The following is a 20,511-nucleotide window of genomic DNA, read 5'->3' on the forward strand; positions in this document are numbered from 1 at the left end:
GTATCAGAGGCTAGAAAGCAATGTGCTCTGGCCCATCTGGCTCCAGAAGGGAGCTAACACTCACTTCTTGTTTAGTCTAACACAAAAGATTAAACTTATTTCCAGTCAAATTGATGACAGACTGGCAAGAGCCATGCTGCTGACCCTTGCAGGCTGTTGATTAGCCTGTGACTTGGTCTCCCAGGGGCTGCAACAGAAGGCCTGTTGTTCCAGCCATTTAAAAAAACCCAAGGTAAAGCACTGGAAGAACAATTAAAGACAACAGCAGCACTGACTCAGAGAAGCCCAGGTGGTGGCTCCTTAGGAATAGCCAAGCAGCAGGGGAGGCTCTGAAAGCATTCAGGGCATTTGGGGGGTGGTTTCTGGGGTGAAGAGAAGTGCCCAGAGCACTCCTGAAGGTCTCACCTGTGCTGGCCACAACCTGACCTGGTCACTTGGTGCCTCCAGGCTCTGTGCCATGTGCTGACCAGCCGTGGAGCACAATCTCCAACTCCTGCAGGAAACTTCCCTCCTGCCAGCAAAGTGCCAGTCCCTAAGGCTTAGCACCAGGAGAAGCCTGAAATGAAATGCTAGTGCAGTTCACTGCCTGTCACTGTTTTTCAGACTTTGGGGAACTTAGAATTCACTTCTTGTCTGGAATTTATTTTTCTCAGCCCTAATGAAAAGACATTTTGTAGTTGATAGTGTTTTAAATTGAGTATCAGTGTCAATAAAGACAAGCCTTTTCCCAGGGTGGGAAAAAAAATATAAAACTGTCTTAAATCTTCCACTCATGCAAAAGTAAACAACCCCAAAGCACTGAAGAATTAAATAAAATATATGCCTATTTTCACTGGGAGTCCACTGGGTTTGAGCAAATGCCATCTGAGCTCTCACTTGCACCACCATCTCCTGTGATGGCACCAAGGCCTGGAGGTGCAGAAGGATGTGCTTTGGTGCCCTGCCATGTGACAACATCTTTGCTCCCAGTCCTGGAACCACCAGAGGCTCCTGAGCACCAGCAGGGCTGAAAATGAGAAGGAATTTGTTATTTCCAGCTTCCCCATCCAACCTGGCCCAGAGAGAAAAGGTGTCCAGCCACAGCACAGCTCATAGTGCAGCAGAGAGAGGCACCACAGCACTGCCCACAGAGGGTCACCCATCCTCATCTGGATGCAGGAGATTTTGTCAGAGACAAAATTCAGAGACCAGAATTCATTTGGCTGGGCTGCAACCCCTAGATTGCAATTGCTGTGAATACTACAGCACAGAGCCTCTTCAGTTGATGCCTAGAAACTGATTGTGGTTTCAGAGCTCTTGCTGATGAATTGCACAGCAGCTGGTCATATTGGGAGGGCTCTGCTTATTATTTTCAACTGCTATCTTGCGTGGAAGGAAAATCAAAATACTTTCCCTCAAGGTAATTGGCTCTAAAACAATTGAAGGTTTTTTCACAAAGGTGTAACGCAATTAGGACTGGCATTTTAGATAATTTATATCTCTAAAGGTATGTTTATGCCATCATACCCTTATTTTGTGAAAAGAAGAAGAAAAAAAAGAAAAAGCTGCTGGCAAGAGAAAGCTTATTTTGCTACTACAGGCAATGAAATACAGATTAAACCCATCATCCACCTAGTACTGATTAAAAGGCAGTAGAATGCCAGGATCATCTCTGAGGTGTGATCGTGGTTGGGTGGGATGCTGTGTCACCAACCGCACATCTGCAGGTTTCCCATCCAGTTTCCCATCAATGCCAAATGATGTTTCACCACTTGCCTTCTGCTGCAGCACCTCAGGAGTTGCTCTCCCCAGCTGCCCTGCCAGCTTGGAGGCAGCAGCTGGTGCAGCTGGGAGCAGCAGCCCCACCACACAGAGCAGAACCAGCAGCCACAGCAGTGCCTGGGCTGTGTGTTGGATATCCAGAAACACCCCAAGCAGAGCTGCCAAACAATCCAAACACAATAACAACTCCAGAAGTGCAGGAAACAGCTGCTGAACTTGTTGATGTGGGAGACTGTGACAGCCAAAAGCATGGACATAGCATTGCCTGACACCATTGGGAAGTTCCTGTTTCCCTGATTAGCAAAAGGTCCACGGGTAGAGCTGGGGAAATGAATGCTCTCTGCCTGCCTGTTCCTTATGTTTACACTTAACCACTTCTGGCTGACTCTTGCCCAAGACATAGTTCAGGGTCAGGGGCATTTTGCCTGACTGTAACAGATGCTGTGGTTGAAGTTATGAGATGAAAACCTTTGGTCTCTTGGCCTAGGTGGAAGCAAATATATTGGATCGATTATCATTACAAAGAGGTCTGAACTGAAACCGGGGAGACACTGAACATCTTTTCAGAGCCACAGCAGCCATTTAGGGGTGATGTCCTGTCCTCATGACAGTATGAGCCAAAGCCATGGACTCAGACAATTCCCATTGAATGACATCTGGATGTGGTCCCTAATGGTAGAGAAGCCACAACTGTATTACAAGAGAAACTCAATACCCCTGGAAAAGTAAAGATGTCCCTTAGCCTGGGTTGTAATCCAGCTGACCTATCAGTACACTGTGCAACTACAGAAAGTACAGTGGGAAAGGAAAGCAAACAGGAAAGAAAAGCAAACCCAAGAGCTGTACTGCTGTACAAAGCAGGTGATCACACCCTTCTGTTCTCAGTCAGACAAAGGAGCCATCTGCTGTGCCCACAGGTAGATCTGCCTATGTTCACTAGATCCATGTTTGCAAAAACCTTCCTTGGACACTTGGGAGCTGTTTGGGAACCTGGCCTTGGGGTCACAGACCTGACCCCAGGGTGGCCAAGAGGGGACATGAATGTCCTGCCTGATCCTTTGTGCTTTGCAGTGGCCTGTGACATGACACACATCCCAGACTGTAGGCAGAGACACGTTGAGTTCCACTGGTATGAGGTCATTCACTTCAGTTAAAACTTTAACAAATCAAATGCAGCTTCTCAACATGCAAGGCCATGGAAGGGATACTCACTATTGGGCTGAGTCGTTGAGCTGATATTCCCGAGACCGGTTGAAGCATTCCTGGATCCCAGAGTCTGCCCAGAGCCTCATCATAGCTGACAGCAGCTCTGGGGAGAAGGGCTCTGTGTCCTCCATCCGACTTACGACATCGCAGACCATCTTGGCATCAGCCTGCAGAGGAAAGAAACAAGAGCTCACACAGATGCTTCAGGCAGAACTTCAGCCAGAGATTTCAGGAACAGTTCACCAAACCATCAGGAGTAAAGAGGCTGTGTTTCTCAGGATGGGATTTAGCATCCATGCTGTGTGATCCAGCTGAAAGGGAAAAAGGAGGATGGAGGAAGGAAATCACAAGGAAAAAGATTGCTTGTGCAATCCACCTCATATCAACAAGTATTTCTAATCAACAGACAAAGCAGTCTGCACTGCACGTGTGGAATTTCATGGGAACAGACAGGAATTCATACATGTACAAGGATATTTAAAATTGTTAGCAACAACACCTTGCTTTAACTGAAAATGGAAACTTGCTGAAGTGGGGGCTTTGTATCAGAAAGAACAACAGAAAGACTCCAGAAACAATTTTTTCCAGATGCTGGTTTATTGCTTTTCCTAAATTCTTGGTTTTTTGCTATGAGCCCCTGCTAGGAGGGCTAATTCATGTTAATGCAGACCACCTTGGCTGGCTGTGGTGCTGTGTTACTCAGAGGGAGAGGAATCTCCCACGGTTACAGAGCATGGCAGTGAGGGCAGGGCCAGCTGGCCATTCTCAGACAGAATCTTTTTTGGTGAGAGAAAATGAGATTCACTGGGACAGCAATGTTTCCTGGAGGATAGTGCTCTGACACAGCTTGGGTCTGGAAGATGTCTCAGATTCAGGATGGGAATGTCTAGACAGCCTTGGAATAGCTGAGTTCAGCCTTCCTGTAATAGTCCACAGTGGCTGATGCCTCGCTTGTCTGTGAAGAAGGACACCCAAATTCATGACCCCATCTGCTTGCTCAGCAATAAGTAAACTCCTACAGCACCCACAGACTCCTGAAACCCTTGGGATGTGCACTAATCTGCAGAGTTTTTCTTTCATTGCTTTGAAAATCTCAAATTTCTACTAGCTGAAACAAACCCAGTTATTATTGCTATAATTAATTGGAAAAGAGGAGCTCTTGTTCCTTGTGTGTGTGCAGCAAACTTGTGAAGATTTCTTGTTTTACCCTCTTGTCTCCTGTGTGCTAGACTGAACCCATTCTTGGCCAAATGCAGGTGGAAATCTTTGCCTTCCAGGGTGTTTGATCTAAGCCAGAAACACAAACCTCGAGAGGGGATTGCAGGCTCTGCTCATGCTTTGCTGGGGACAATCAGAAGTGCCATCACTGAGGAGCACCACAATAACCTTATTGTATGGATGGGAATGATGAATGTATGGCAGGGTCTGCATGGTCAGGATCAAAACTCTGCAACCTCTTTGCTGAACACTGAAACTGTGGAAAAATTGCAGGGCACCGAACTGAAAGCACTGGAGACTGAAGCTGCTGGAGATTTTAGTGCTCAATGAAAGAGCCTCAGGTGCCCTCAACATCCAGCCTTTATGGGCTGAAGAAGTCTCAGTACTGTATGTCTCAGTATTGTGTCCCATAAAACTTAATGGGGTGGACTCTATGCTTTGAAGGCTTTATGAACATAAAATCTTTCTCACAGGGCACTTTACTTCATATTTTAGTGCCCAGGAATCCTCCCAGCCCTCTGTACAGACTCTGCTCATTTTGGAGAAAAAATATTGGTGACTCACACCTCAAAGCCAAGACAAACGAAGAACCTTGAAGAGTTCAGGTAATTTCAAAAGCTTGTTTTCTGCCCTGGAGTGCTTTGTGAGCTGAGTGAATATTCATAAATCATCTGTATGGTTTGCCTGCCCTGCTGGAGCAGCAGTTCTGCTCTTTTCACAGACTCTAAATGACATAAAACCTGCTAATGGCTGCGGTCTGCCTTGGCCCCAGTATTTGTGTGTGGGGATGCAGGAAAAGCATCCATGCTTCCAGTCAGGTAGGAGAATATCTTTGTATGTTATCCTGACTGCTGGAGGGGGTTACAGGTATAAGTCTGTCCATCTGTCTGCGATGGCAAAGTACATTTGAAGCTCTCCAGCTGTCATGGGCATGGTCTGGGCTTCTTCTGAGTTTTGTAGATTTAACTGCAGGCTGCTCTTTGCAAAACATCAGAGGCAATGGCACAGCCATCATATTTTCTGTGCTGGGAAATAGCTGCATCACCTTTTTAACTACTGGACTGGTGGCAGCTCCCTGTGAGTAAAACCCAGCACAGGGGGGTTTGAGCAGAAGACAGAGATGAACAGCAATGACAAGGCACAATGGGAGTGCCCAGGCACAGACATTTCTGGCTGTGGTTATCGGTGAGTCTGTTGGGACAGAAGTGGGGCTGAGCACGTAGGGCAGGGGATTATTTTGGTACATGCTCCTCTGCAGTAACTGGAGGTCCCTTTTGGGGACAGGAGAGGCTCTGCTCCCACAGCACGGACACCTGCCTGCAGGGCAGACAGAGTCAGCAGGCTGAAACAGGGGAAGCTCTCAAAGGAAAGTTTATTGCTTCTGCTGAACAGTAGCAACAATATTCCAGACTTAGTTTTATTTTGCAGAGTGAACCACTGAACTCCTGGTTTTACAGATCCAGAAAAAGCAGGTGCAATGAGTACTTTTAAAAATACCCCTTCCCCCTGCCAAGGCTGAAGTCCCTCTGTCAAGGAGCATGGGGCCATCCAGGAGTTCAGGCATTTGTTAGATGATTTAACGAGCAATTAAGGATCCAAGAAGAGAAGATACCCCTTTCTTTTCTCACTCTCCAGGCTGTGTCTCAAGCTGGGAATGACATTAAAATCTCCAACTCCCCCTGGGCCCAGCAGGTAGATTTTTAAATACTGCCTGATTGACTTTTCCCTGCCTGCCTCCCCTGGGTGTGCTGCTCCTGCTTCTCCCGAGGTGAGAGGAGCTGAGCCTCCTGCCACGCTCTGCCTCTGTGCTGCAGCCAGCAATTAAATAAAGCAAAACAAAACAGGCAAACCAGCCCCCCATTCCCCTGCCTGGCAGTTCTCACCTGACAGGGCTGCTGTTAATGAACACCACGGTGGTATTTCAGCTACCTCGGGAGCTAAAAATAGGCAAAGCTCGGTCCCTGGCATTGCTGGAAGGAGCTACAAAATGGTGCAGGGCTCATTCCACCACTGCTGCCTCTGCCATTCCCAGCTGCTCTGTCTTCTGTCTTGGAACAAAACATCTGGGAGGAGGGTAAGAGGTCAGGCTGGTCTCCTTTGTGCTGTTCTTGCCCAGCACGAGCATCCCAGCCAGTCTCTGCAGCATTCTGACACGTCCTGCTGCCACTCCCCAGTGGCTTGCACTTCCTATAGCAGGTGAAACCCTAACACCTGAGCTGAAAGCCTTTGGGCAGCTCATTATGGAGAGTGGATGGAGAGTGGGGTTTGACACTTTGTGTCAGTCCTGAGTGCTGATTCCATCCAGCTACAGCAGGAGAATTAAATCTGGCTGGGCATGGCCTGGGGAGACAGCTGAGCTTAGAGACTGGTAAAGTGAAATTAGACATCCAGCATTTAGACATCAAGCCAAGAGACCAAAAAAGGCTTTACTAAAGAACAGACCTCCATTCTGGTTGGGGAATGGAGAGGGCTCTGCAAGGCCAGGGCAGAGTCTGAAATCCACAGGGAGATGTGAACAAGAGGCTTGTAAACACAGTGGGCAGTTGGCATGTGTCATTCCTAAGCCCAGGTTGTGGGCATACCTGTGCACCACAAATGCAGTTCAAAAGGGGATCTGTTCTCTCCCTAACCTGGATACAACTGCAGCTATTTAATTGTCTCCCATATGTCACTGTCACCAAGCTCACAGCCTGTGCTCAGCATACAAACTTGTGACTTGCAGCAGCCACACAGCCCAATTAATGTGTTACCTGGCTGGAAGGGACAGGGGCCCCTCCCTGCAGTCTGACACTACTGGCAGTGGTGTTTGTCTCTGCTAGCAGGTTATTTTCCATCACCCTGATACAGACCACCCCTAATTACTTGTTCCTCACCACCACTCATGACTGGTGCCCACAAAGACACCAGCAAAGCTGCTGCTGCTCTCCATTCTGTAGAGTCAGAATGGAGAAGGACCCAGGTACCCATGTCTGACTATCCCAGGGCAAATCCTAGCTCTGATCCTTTGAAGTTGCCTGGACACTCACTAGGAGACTTTCTATTTTAAATTTTTTTCCAAAAGGAATAGTTTTCTGGAAGGGGCATTTTAAGGGAGAGGCAAAACCTTGTGTGAAGCTATGTGATACAAATCTGCTAAACCTTACAGAGCTGTGCTGTGTTACAGCCAATGGAGGTATCAGCTGGTGGGCCACACTGTAATGTCCTTTCCTTTTGGTGAACTAAATCCCAGTAAATATCAATTTTTTTTGGCTATTATTTGCTCTGATTAATGATACTTGTCACTTATCCTGTCTCAAAGATTAACCCTGGGGCAATTTCATTTGGTGGCCGGTTGTACCAGGAGCTGCTTCTCAGAACATTTCAGAAAATCCATGCAGTGGGGGAAAAGATGAGCACTGTAAGCACTTCAGTTTGGCTGGGGGTACGAGGCAAATCAGCACAGTACCAGTCATCAGCAAGAAATCTTGTGGAAATAGTAGTGGCCATCATGAGTGATGAACCTGGTGATAATCAAACTGATGTCTAGAGACCATCCAGCATCCAAAAAGGACATCCTTGGAAGGGAAGCCTTGTGGGGGATCAGATCCTGACCTCAGGGCACAGCACTGTGTGCCTCTGCTGCTCCAGTGAGAAATGATGTCCTGTAACTTCATGGCAGAACATCTCATAAACTGAAAACCTCCCCCTTCTCCTTACAGACTGTCTCAGAAATACGGATCCCACTTCCAACCAAAGAGTGGTTGCATTGCAGCAAAAGCCAGTGATTTTCACAGAGTTTCAGCCTGATTAAATCCTAGAAACAAAGCATGGCTGGTGAATATGTCTTTTCCAGAAACATCCAGGGCCCAGCTCCAAGTCCATAGAAATTTTTGTAGACACTGAATAAATAGCTACATGTATGACTCTCCCCCTCACTCTCCCTCTCTTTCTCACACATCTGTGTTTCAGAGCTGACCTCTCAATCTGTGGAAGTCTGTCTGGCATTAAGCAGCTGCTGTGCATCGTGGGAGAGACAGCTTTCCTCCTGCACCCGTCCATCCACCCTCAGAACATTTAATTGAGGCCTCCCACCTCGGCTTGGCATTTGGCTTGCTGAGAGATCCTGGAAGGCACTGAGCAGGTAAAAATCTATCCAGCGGCTCATTAATATCCATCCCTTTGGAGATTACCATGAGGTGGGCACCCAAACTTCCCCTCTTCACTCTCGTTAGCTGGAGGTGGAAATGCAAAACTCTGGACAGAGACCCCAGTGGTCTGAGAAAGGGGTTTACCCAAAAGCTCAGTATAGTGCTCTCTAGCAGTCTGCATCACACAGCAAAGCTAAGCCTAAAACGCTAAGTTAGAGATGGCTGGCTTTCCACAGAGTCACAGTAGCCATCCACCCTCGTGCAAACCTCTCACTAAAAAGTTGGCTGATTTGGATACAATGCCAAAAGGCTGCTGTCTGTCTGGGAGCAGACAGACTTGTGTACAGAAAACACAACCAGGCAGCCACAGTGACATCCAGATCTTCTCATGAGCTTGTGCTGGCAGTTAGCACAGCCCTGGTTTTCACATCCTCCTGGAGCCAAGATGGCACCACCACCTCTGACTGTCTTGGCCAAACAGCTCTGTGTGTCTGGGAAGTGGTCTAGGAGCTCTAGCCTGAAACCTTGTTATAGCTGTTTTTTTTCTGTCTGCTGCTTCCTGTTTGGGCAGATATTGAGCAGGACTGATATTGCAGATCACGATAATTCTTACAGCAGGCCAACTGCTTTGTGTTCAGTACTACCTTCATTCCCATTCTGGATGATACTGCAGTTGACCAAATAAAATTTGGCAGCCCTTATGTGGGTATAACCCTCTTCAACACATATAAAATAATATTCCTGGTTTGCTTGGACTGATGACTGTCTGGCAATGCAGAGACTGGATAAGGCATGGACTAGACTCAGCTCTTGGGCTGCCAGCTGCCCACCACCATAGTAAGAATTCCTATAGCTCCACATGCTGTAGAAAATAGTGGTTCATTCACTACTGGGGGAAAAACCCACAACCCAACAACACAGAACTCAACCTGCTAGGACAAGTTATTTCCTGAGTTTGCTTTTTTCTAGGAAATGCAGGGTCCTCCCCTCTTCTTGAGGAGCTCAGAGTAGCTCCAGAGCTGGGCGAGACAAACGTGGTGGGTAGCTGACCTGATTTTTCCAAGCAAGAATGGGGAAGGCAGAAAGCATGTGTTAGATGGTCTGAAAATAGGTCCTGACCCACTAGCTGCAAAGGCAGGAAAGAAAACAGCACTCTGTCCATCCCAGTCCCCTCTATTTCAAGAAGAGGGCATCCCAAGAGTCCAGAGCCACTGCAGGCTCCCCCAGCATCTCTCCAAGAACAGGATGCTTCAATGGGCCCTCTGCCCTACAAGCACTGAGCAAAGGGTCTGGGTACAGGACCTGAAAGCCCAAATGTCTTCCCTCACTGAGGACTTTGAGGCCATGCAGGCACAGACAGCACTGCCCACCAGGGAGGGGATGAGACAGAGAGTCACAGATGGGGAACATTAGCCGCATGGCTTCATGCTCTGCAGGGAACAGCTCTGCCGCAGTGCTGAGGAGCAGGCTGGAAACATGGAAAGATGAGAGAGCAAAATCCTTGCAGCTTACTGCCCTTCTCCTCTCCCTAATATCCTCTGCTGGGTAGAAGTCCATAAAATGTAACAGCTCTGGAGTATTTGTGCTGCAGTAAACGGCAGGGAAATGCCTGAGATGCCACAGTGGGAGCACAGGTGGGGGAGCTGCACTGGCTCCTGGCATTTGTAAAATAAATTGGATATTTTCCATTCATTGCAATGCGGATGGCTGAGGCTGAACAGAGTGGGAGTGGTGGTGATTCTCTGGGAACCCACTCTGGGTTTGGGAATTCCTGATGGGTTTAGGCTGTACCTCTCCCACTCCTGAAATGTCCCTAAGGTTTTCCCCACCAACATCTCTCTGGGTGACTCTGTTAAAAGCAGCAGGGCAGAGGGGACACAGCTTCATCCCAAGCTTTCCCATCACAAAGGGGGAAAACAGGCTTTGTCTTTGGAGCAGAAAGGGAAACCAGCTCCTGTGGTGAGTGCATTCCTGGGAGAAAGATTTTTTTTAACATCTCTGGCTAAATGCCACTTGTGTATGATGGTTTATAGGGCAGTGCCTTCCTGCTGGGAAGTTGTGCAGTGCTGGAACCTGGTAATTAGTTTAATGCTCAGAGCTTGATGCTGAGCAGTGGGTGCTAGTCTCCACTCTACAATTAATCTCACAGATTTACCAGTGCCTCTGTGATGAGGGACTAAGCCTGTGGGTTGCATTCATCTGTCCCTGAAGAAAGAGATGATGTTTCAACCAGAAAGAGCCCTGTTTTGTTTTATGGTCCTTTTTTTACTTGGTGATCTCTGTTGAAGATATACACCTAAAGGAAAACAGGGAGTGGGAAAATCCCTCCCTTCACCCCAATCCTGTTAAATTCCATCTCCCTGTTGCCTCTTTTCTTCTCATAAACCCATAATTTCTTCTGTAACCCACAACTGTCATATCTGGGTAGGGATTTTGTACTGCCCTCCACTGACAGAGCAGTCAGTAGATTTGCTGTGCATACTCAAGCTTTGTGCCTGATGTGGGGGGGGTCTCAAATTATTTCTTGCATTGCTGATGTGACATTAATCATCACAGCAGCCAAAGAATACTGATTCTTCCACTTGGCAGCAGAACTGAAAAATTAGGTGGTGTTAAAAATCAGCTTGGATGAAACGTGGATTCTCCTGCGAACCCAAAATCCTCTGAAAAATTTAATTTCACATCCAGGCAAAGCACTTGCCTTAAGTCCTTTCAAAATATTTTGAGTTATTTAGGTGCTCAGTATTACTTTTTAGAAGTATGTCAAATTTAAAACAAAAATTTTGGGGTTGAATGAAAGTTGGGAAAATTAAAACAAATTACTTTGTCCTTTCATGAATGCAAAATCCTCTTGAAAATTTCTCACATAATTTCCTCTTGTCCATGACTACATGTAGAATTTGACTGGAGTCATATATTTTAACTGGATTTGTAGATTTTGACCAGATTTTACAAATTATTTTGGTTTATTTCAGACTATTTTTAGCCATTCCATCAAGCATTTCTGTCCAGTTCTATTAATAAGTAGAACAAGAACTTTCTCATCAGGACTCCTTCATTCTCAGCTTATTTTCTGTTCTAATTTCAGCTGTCACCACCTCAAATTTTCTGGTTTTTGGTTCCATGCTCTTTCACCAAATGCCCCACAAGATGCTCACTGCTGAGTTTTCCTGGCAATGAAGGGGTTTGCAGCAGTTCCCAAAGCAAATACCCAAGCTGGTGTGGTAACTTCTGGCTTTTTGGTCTCTGGCTGCAACAGAACCAGTGATGGAGATGCAGGGCAACCCAGACAAGGAGGAAAGACTTCACACAGACACATGGCAGGTTTAGATTAGAAATTAGAAAAAATTCTTCCCTGTGAGGCTGATGAGGTACAGATTGCCCAGAGAAGCCGTGGATGCCCCGTCCCTGAAAGTGTTCAAGGCAGGTTGACTGGGACTTTAGGCAACATGATCGACTGGGAGGTGTCCCTGCCCACGGCAGGGAGGTTGGAATAAGATGATCTTCAAGGTCTCTTCCAACCTAAACCATCCTAGGATTCTGTGATATTAACATTGTGAAGGGGATAGACTGGAACAAGATGCCATTCACCGAGTGACTGGTTAGCAAAATTCTGCCTATGACTTCTTACTACTACAAAATCCTTGTTTAGCTTCTCTCCCTCTTAATTTCCAGGTGACTGTGAACCCTTCTCTGCAGGGAGGAGCAGAGGTGGGGATAGAGGAGCCTTTGGCTGAGGTTCTGCTGTGAGTGGGAGCTGCCTCTGATGGGGCTGAGGTTGAGCAGTGACTGGTCAAGGAGTCTGCAGCTGTTTAAAAGGAGCCACAGAGTTCAGAGCAGATGAAAGACAGATTTTTAGTTAAATCTCCCCTGTGCTGCTGTATTTCCAGCAAAATCAAGACTTGGGTGCTTGTAACAGGCTTGGAGGAGTTCTTCCTTTGATCAGCAGGGATTACAGAGAGTAACCTCCAGCAAGTTCCTCCTCACCGGAGCTGAGGCACGTCACACACTCACAGATTTGCTTACACATTGTTTCAGGTTGCTGCAGAGAAAAAACGTCCTATATTTTCCTTACAAGAGCATCAAGAAATTTCCCCAACCCTTTGATAGGGGGAGGGTGGGAGAAGAAGAAGAGGGAAAAGGAAGGAAGACAGAGGGGAAGGAACTTGTTGGGTTGAGTGTGAGCGCTGCTGTTCCAGGAGAAGCTGTTCTCAGGGATATTAAGAGGAACTTTATTTTTATTAACTTCTCTTTTCAGAGGAAATGGATAAATGGGACCTCAGGTGCATTGTTAGATGACAAGATAGTTCATAAGACAAGTGGCTGGCAGAGAACTACCTTTCTAACAGCTTAACAAGGGTAGGCAGAAATAGGCTGGGGGGCTGGAAGAAATCTTTGATGCTGTTGTGTATATTTATTATTTATTCTTCTGGCACAAATATAGCATCAAAAAATATCAAAACCAAAAAAAGCTCATAAACTGCTGTCACTGGATTAGTCCTACATCTCTGTAACCATGGCATCATGTAGTAACGACAAGAAAAATCAGCAACAATGGGAAAAAAGCACCCAGCATTTATGACACTTGTGAGGGTGAGACAGGCTTCCTTGCTCTGGTGAGGATGCATCAGAAGGGATAAGAAAATCTGAGAGCATCTTACTGGCCTGGGCATCTGTGAAGCACAGCTATGGTGGAAAATGCCACAAAACAATGGCATTGCTCTGTTGTGTGTAAGCCTGTGTGATACAAAGGCTTACACACATAGATAGAGGGTGGATCCCCCCCTAAAACCCTTTGCTGCCATTACAGGTCACCTGAACCCCACAGAACAGTGGGGATGGCCCCAGTGCCTGTAGCCAAGCATGGAAATGGCTGCACCCTCTCAGCACCATGGTCGAGCTCTCTGTCACTGTGAGCTGTTGGTGTTCATCTCTGGGGGGTGACACTGCCACTCCTCACCCTCTGCCTCTCACATTTCAGTGCATTCCTTCCTTCCCTCTGTGCTCCCTCTGTCTTTGTGCCACCCCCCTGGGGCTGCAAGTCCTGCAGCTGCTGCAGGAACCCTCCCTGGTGCCTGTACAGGACTGTGCTGGCATGAGCAGCAAGGCACGAGCTGAACACTGTACAGGGTATTTCTTGGTAAATTGTATATATTCACTTTTTTCTGGAATACTTTGGCTAGATTGGAAATATTTCGACTACCATCCAGGGATTAGGGAGCTTCTTTTAATCTGTTTTTGTTTTGTCTCCTTTTTTTTACATCTTTGCAGAAAAAGAAGAAAAAGCCTGCTCCAAAATGTCCTCCATGGAGGGACTGGGATTTGGCAGTGTCATGCAGTGATGCCAGCGGATAATGGGATGTGATAACAGTCACTGACTGCCTCCCAGAGCCCCTTTGCAGAATGGGTCAGACTTCTCCCACAGACAGATTTGGGGCAGAAGTAACCAGTATCCTCCAGCCATCCAGCTGGGAGCAAAGCTCAGGTTTAGGGTCTGGTTGTGCTGCCCTGGACTCCCAGCAGCACAGAGCAGAACTGACAATAAAAACTTGGAGCTTTTCACAGCTACCTAATGGGTCTAGAAATTTGATTTGTTCTAAAATAAGCATCCCAGGACTGTAGTCACCGTGTCCATCTCAGCAGCAGAGTGCACAGTGGGTCCCTCCATGGCACAGCCAGTTAGCTGGAAAGTGAGAAGCCCCAATAAATCCAAATTCTGCAATTCCTAACTGCTCTCTATTTTCCCCTCCTGGTTGCTTTGGCTTTTTCTCTCCTGGCAAGCCCCCCTCCCCAGCAGTACTGCAGCTCTGCCTGCCTGCAGCCATCCCAGCCCTGCCTGTGCAGCACTCTCTGGAGATGCCATTTCTCTTGCAGGCATTCAGCCCATGGTGCATCACAAAAAAACATCCCCAGAGGAGTGAATGATGCCAGCAAGGCTCTTGCCTTCCCTCCACCTCCCAGGGCTACTTTCTGCCTTGGCTACGAGCCTGCTGCATCTTTGTGTGGTTAATAAAAATAACCCAAAAGTACTCGGGAGCAGACAGAGCAATCCCAGAGACTCCAAACATCTAAGGGGCTTTGTTTCCAAGGCAACATCTTGTCTCCTAGCTGCAAAAGGCCACGGGAATGAAGGCAGCCTATGGAAAATGAATAGCTAAATGACAACAACAACAAAAAAATCTGCTGGGGAGCGTTTCAGAGAGGGAGGGGTGTTCGTAGGGGGGGCCAGGAAAGAGCGAAGCTAAACAAGCCAGGAGTAGCTGCACAGAGCATGCAAAGGGACAGGGTGCAATTTATCTCATGAGAAGCTCGGTCCTGCCCCCATTGAAATGCAGAGCACCACTTCCACAGACTTAATGGGAGCAGGGGAGCTTGCACAAATCAGCTATTCTTTTCTTTACCCCTTTTTTAAGCTGCAGTGTTTGAAGATTGGAGCTAGTTAAAAATAATCTATTGTCCAAGGCAGAGACTTCCCCGGTCCCAGGAGCTCCCCAGCCAGGACTACAGCTCACCATTGATTTTGGTCACCCCAGTTTCCCACTGCCAGAGCTGCCTCCTCCCTCCACAGCCCAGGGCAGTGAGCAGGCGGGAGGTGCCAGAGCACCAGAGCATCCCTTCAGCTCTTCCAGGAAAGAAACATGTTTTCACCCATTTCCCAAGGTTTCCAGAGATGAGCAGTGTGTTAATATCTGTGTGCAGTCCGAGCTGTAGTCAGTCCTTTCACTATGGCTGCGAGGATGGCTTTGCTGTCACAGCCTTGTGAGCCAGCTGCCCTGACAGCAGATTTGGAGCATCAGGCATGGGGAAAGCACAGACCCCTGTGCCCCCCACGTCCCACCCATGACAGCCATGGCCCCTGTCTGACACCATCCTCCCCTGATGAGGGCAGGCAGGTCTGGGGCTCCACCGTGGTGCTCTGATGTGCAAGCTGCCCTTATGTAAGTGCCTGCTGCAGTCAAATGCCCCCGGGATCATTTATGGGATTGGTATCAGACAGGGAGGGGGAGGCTCCCCGTGCCAGGCCTGCAGATGCACTGCTCCTGTCTCTCCTCTCCCCTGTGTCCCAGGGGAGTGCTGAAAGCTGAGCATCATGATGCCAGCTAAGCTGCCAGAGCTTTTCCTCTGTGTCCCAGGGGGTGGCACGGATGCCCTGGGAACATGAGCTCAGGAGCTCCTCCAGGCTGGGTCTCTGCTCCTCAGCAGCACGATGGAGCTCCAGCATGCCTGAAACGGGCTCCTGACACAGCGAGGGGAGGAGAGAGCCTGGGCATTTCCCTGGGGTGGCCAGCAGGAATTAGGGTTTGTTAGTGCTGCTCTCTGTCCTGGGCTGGAGTCAGCCTTGGGCTCAAGCTCTCCCTCTCCCTTCCTCAGAGACTCTTTGGGATGATGAACGACTCAGCCATTGATGTCTTGCCTGATCTCAAAACATTTTATTTAATTATTGTTTTTTTCTTTGTTCCATCTCGCAATCAATACCATGTGGGCAAGAGGTTCCCAGAGGGAGAGCTGATGGGAAATGCTCACCTCACACTTTTTTTTCACACCGTCTGCTGTGGGCAGAGCCAATCCATGCACATGGATGGATGGATGACTGCTATTTATTATTCATCTTGCTGTGCAGAGCAGAGCCTCTGTCTGAGCAAGTTCTGAGATTATGAGGTTTGCTTCTCACTCCTCCTCCTTGAAATGGTTTTAAATTTAGCTTAACTTCAGGGAATTCCTCCGAAATTGCCCTGGAGAAGCAAGGCTCGAATTTGGTCCCTATAGCTCTGCCCAGAGCTGGTGGCTGCCATGGGGAGCCTGCCTGCAGGGCAATGGAGCTGGCCTGTCACCACTGTCCCGATGGGCAGTGCTGGTGTGTCACCCTCCCTGGCTCCTGGAGAGCAGCTGGGTACCTGCAGGGCAGGGCACAGGCTGCTGGAGGAGCAGGCGACAGTCTGACCAGTCATTCTGCTCCCCCTCTTCCCAGGGGACATTCAGTGGGGAAAACTGGGCAACAAGGAGCTCCTGGGGCTCAAGGATGGACCAGTAGGGACTTGATTTAGGAACGGGGAGAGCATGGGACTTGGGTGTTTGCAAAACCACCACAGCTATTTTACCTTCTTGTCCCCAAATCATCCTTCTTGCAAGCATCCACTGAGAGTATTGTGCACTTACTAATTTTCTATCCTAAACTCCTTTGCTGTGTTCCTGGATCACCTTCCACTGCCATAACTCTCGTCCCTACATGGCTGAACTTCACTTCTACATGAAATGATTCCTGCAGATCACGCTGAGTTTTCACTTGCAAATACTCTTGGACAACTTTCAAGGCACTCACCCCCATTTAACCATGACATAAATTGTGTGGTACTCTCTGTACAACTGGTTGTCAAAATAGTTCAAAATATTAATACAGGAGCTAGGATTTTCCAAGGTGGTTGGTATTGACCTAACCTGATTCACACTGGGCTTGACTGTAAATTGTTAGCAACAGGGAACAATGAATGTTCCTGAAAATCCCATCGCTTGGACATAATGATAGAGAAAATAGATTTTGCAAGACACATTATTATTGGGTTATAAAAAATTCTCACCCAGTTGTCTTTAAAAATGCATCTGCTCAGGTTGTTAATGGCATTTGCATGGACAGTCTTGTCATTATGTCTGAATGAATAAATAGTATTGATTTATACTATAATAAATTTGTAGAATAAGAGCTAAAATACAGCCAGCTGAGTGGCTGGATTATACCTTTTTGGAGTATTTGCTGGCAAATGTCTCATGTTTTGGTTTTTCAAGAGGACTGAGGAGGGGACAATACACCTGTTACCCTTGGTCCTAACATGATCAGGTGACAAGCATCTGTTGAGCAGTCAGGACACTCTAACCCACTCCTAAAAATCTGCCTGCCTCTTCATTTTCTGTGCCACCCTTCTGCTTCAGGTGCCTTAGCTCATTGACTTGGGCTCGACAGACACACACACTGAGGCTGGCTTCCAGACCCTCAGCCAGAGATAGACAATACATGCTTACATCTCCTCCACAGATAAAACCTGTCAAGCTTTCAACCTGCCTTTGAGCTGACATCTTCAGAGTAATAGGTCAGGCTGGAAATGCATTTCCAACCCTTGTGTGCCTACCAGAAGCAAGCTCTCCTTCTCTCCTTGCCACTCCTTGTGAGCCACAGTACTCAGTAATGAGGCCATTGATGGAGCAGTGGTATGTTCTTTTGTCCCTGCCAAAACCCTGCTCCCTCCTATTCAACTCAACAAGATGTGAAGCCCTGGTGCTGCCAAGTGTCTTTTCAGCTGCCAAAGGAAAAGGAGCTAATCAAACGAGGAAAAGAGCCCAAGTACCAGGCTCCATTCCCAGCTCAAAGCCTGTGGATACAATACCAACCAGCTGGCCTGGTGGGCTCTGAGCAGCTCCTGTTCTGCCCGTCCTGGGGTGAGAGCTGTGGGCTCTGCTGCTCCCGGTCCACATTACTGCTGCCTCAGTTAGCCTGGAGCATTGGAAAGCTGCTGCATTGATCCCTCTCACGGCACACCACAGCCTGTACTTGTTAGTGCTTTATTTTTTCTTAACTTCTGTTCTGCAGTGCCAGCTTCCTATCTCTCCCCTCCTCATTTCCCACACAAGGAGAAAAGCCTCACGCTGCGCCTTTCATGTCCCTTGGCCTGTCAGTGGACAGCACCTTTGAAGTCATCTTTTTGGCCTATGTTTCGAACTCTGCAACTCAAACATTTTCTCAGTAAAAAATGGGAGGAGACTGTTGGTTTTCAGTATCAATATTTGAAACAGGGTATGGGTTTCCCTTCCATAGTGCTGCTCGGTCAGTGATGCTCACAGAACTGTCTGGGCAGGGCCAAGCCCGCACTGCTGTGTTGGTTTTGCTGCTGCTCCATGCCAGATGAGGATGGGATTTGTTTTTGGCCGCATCCTGATCTGCGTCTCCACAACATTCTTCCATCTCTTCATTTTTAGCACTGGCATTAAGTATTTAGAGCATAAAATGACTAATTTGCCTCTGCAGTCGCTATGCTTTGAGGCCATTTGGGAATCGCTGAAGTTATTTGCCACCTACAGCCCAGTGAGTTTTATAAAGGGATCATACATTTCCATACTACTTCTTCCTTGCAACTGCTTATTTACCACAGAGCCACCACTGTGACAATGACTGGGGGGCAGCCTCTGCTGAAGTTAAACGTAGACATTATTGAACAGCCTGCTTGCTACGCACAACACTTTAGGATGGGAGGTGAAAATGCTGCTTTGCCAAATGAGTAACACCAAGTTATCTGTTTCAGCTGGAGCTGCTCCAGTGCTTTTGGCATTTCTAGGGCTGATGGACACCGCAAAGAATATTTAAGGAGACAAAAAGTAATCTGTACGCTTTGGAGGTTGGCCACAGAGTCACTGTAAATGCCTCTCTTGTAAAAAATGCCACAGGCCCTTCAAAGGTCATGGGCACTCAGCTGCTCAGGGTCACATCTCCCCTGCCAACAAGGGGTCCCTCACATTGAAGGGGGAAGCAGGACAGCTCTGAGGTGGAGAAGGATGCAGTATGCTCAGCAGCCCTGCATCCTTCCTTGGTGCTTTCCTCCCTCACTGGAAAACCTGCCTGAGCAATCTATCCTTGGGTTCTCTGATCCTGGCTTGGTCAGAGCTGCTGGAGGAGGGGGCAGCCTTAGCACTGCCATTGCAAACCATCCCAGGCTGGTGATGCTGCTGGCACAGCACTCGTGAGACAGGGAGCAGTGTCATGGGGCCAAGCTGGTGAGCAGCACAGTGCTCCCCAAACCCAGACACTGCAAAACCCAGACACTCCCCAAACCCAGACACTGCAAAAACACACGGGGCTGGTCAATGTCAGCAATGGTGCTGGTGCCACATGACAGAGGGGTCAGCAAAGCCACTCCTGATGGACCTGTGACTGCTCATGCTGAACCTTGTCTCATGGCTACCCTGTACATCACTCATCCACAGCACCTGTGAGTCTCTGATGACCTTGCCCTGCTGTGCTGTGAAAGTGGCAGAGGAGCTTTCTAGCAGCTCTGCTCCCAGCCTCAACATGGGAGGTGAAGTTTGGGACACGCCACCCGTGGGCCCACATTCCCTTCCATCACAACCCATGATCTTCACACTGCAGATCTCATCTGTGTTCTGCCTCATTCTTTGGCTCCAGGGGAACCCCCTCTGTTGTCTGGCTGGGCTAGGCATGGTGTGGCTCTCTCTGCAGTTAATGCCTGCTGAGGGCCCAAGACATGAGCCTGTGGCTTTCTCTAGAGGCTTAGCTGAAGGGGTCATGGTCTACAGCAGGTAATATTTTGTCAACCCAGTTTCTGTTTATTGTTGTGGGTATGGTGAGTCTTGCCTTCAACACTCACCTGTGAGCTCTGCATGTTGCTAAATTAGGGATAACAAACTCCTAAGGAATGGTGTTTTCCAGGGAACATCCTTCTGAGCTGCAGTGTCAGGTGCTGGTGCCCTTCTCTGTCTGACATCTGTGCCCTGGAAAAAGTTTTGCTTGCTCCATGGGAGTGCTGTCTCCTCACCTTTGGCAATGCTACCTTTCACTGCCTATCCAAAACCAAACCAGAGTTTGTGTGATGTGCTATCTTACCTGCTTTCACTGCACTCCAGCAAGTTTTCTTTCTCTTCTTAATTTCTATGAGAAGCTGTACAAAGCCTGCTCCACCATTAGGGCCTTGTCAAACAAGTAACACCCCACCAAACTTCCCATCCTACTGCTCCTACCAGCCTGATGGACTCATAGCCTCACAAGCTTTTCCATTTTAATGTGAATGGTCCTCATTCCCCAGCTGGGGTAATGCCCACTGCAGGAATTTTGTGTGTTCGTAAATATTTCCCTGCTGCTGTGAAGAGGCTGTTTTTCCATTCTTCGTATCAGATGAAGATAGCTGTTCTGCCAGCTCACCATGTAAATTTAATAGCATTCCAAAACCTCTGTCCTACATAAATATGAATGTATTTCATCCAAGAGGAACCTGTTATTGAAGGAGCTGCATTGCTAAATCATTCAGAAGGTTATTGTTTGAAGTGCTTGCAGTCAACGGTGTCTTGGCGATTACAGCTCAAAAAGGGAGGGAGGGTGGAGGAAAGAATGAGTGGGGATCATGGAAACCTCTTTAAATGAGGGAGCTTATGTACCAAGATCATCAAGGTATAAGCAGGGCATTGCCAACCAGCAGGTCTG

The 20,511-nt window shown here is 47.9% G+C and overlaps 1 protein-coding gene across 2 annotated transcripts in view; it reads right to left on the reverse strand.

Annotated features, from left to right (window-relative positions):
- GNAO1 (G protein subunit alpha o1) overlaps window positions 1–20,511 on the reverse strand; it is a 139,983-nt gene that overhangs the window by 43,513 nt on the left and 75,959 nt on the right. For both annotated transcript variants that reach the window (XM_074550993.1, XM_074550994.1), the window contains exon 4: window positions 2,974–3,134. In XM_074550993.1, coding sequence (XP_074407094.1) covers window positions 2,974–3,134 — 161 coding nt within the window. The remainder of the gene's footprint in view (window positions 1–2,973; window positions 3,135–20,511) is intronic.

The sequence above is a fragment of the Zonotrichia albicollis genome, chromosome 13 (assembly GCF_047830755.1).
Source record: "Zonotrichia albicollis isolate bZonAlb1 chromosome 13, bZonAlb1.hap1, whole genome shotgun sequence".
Lineage (NCBI taxonomy): Eukaryota > Metazoa > Chordata > Aves > Passeriformes > Passerellidae > Zonotrichia > Zonotrichia albicollis.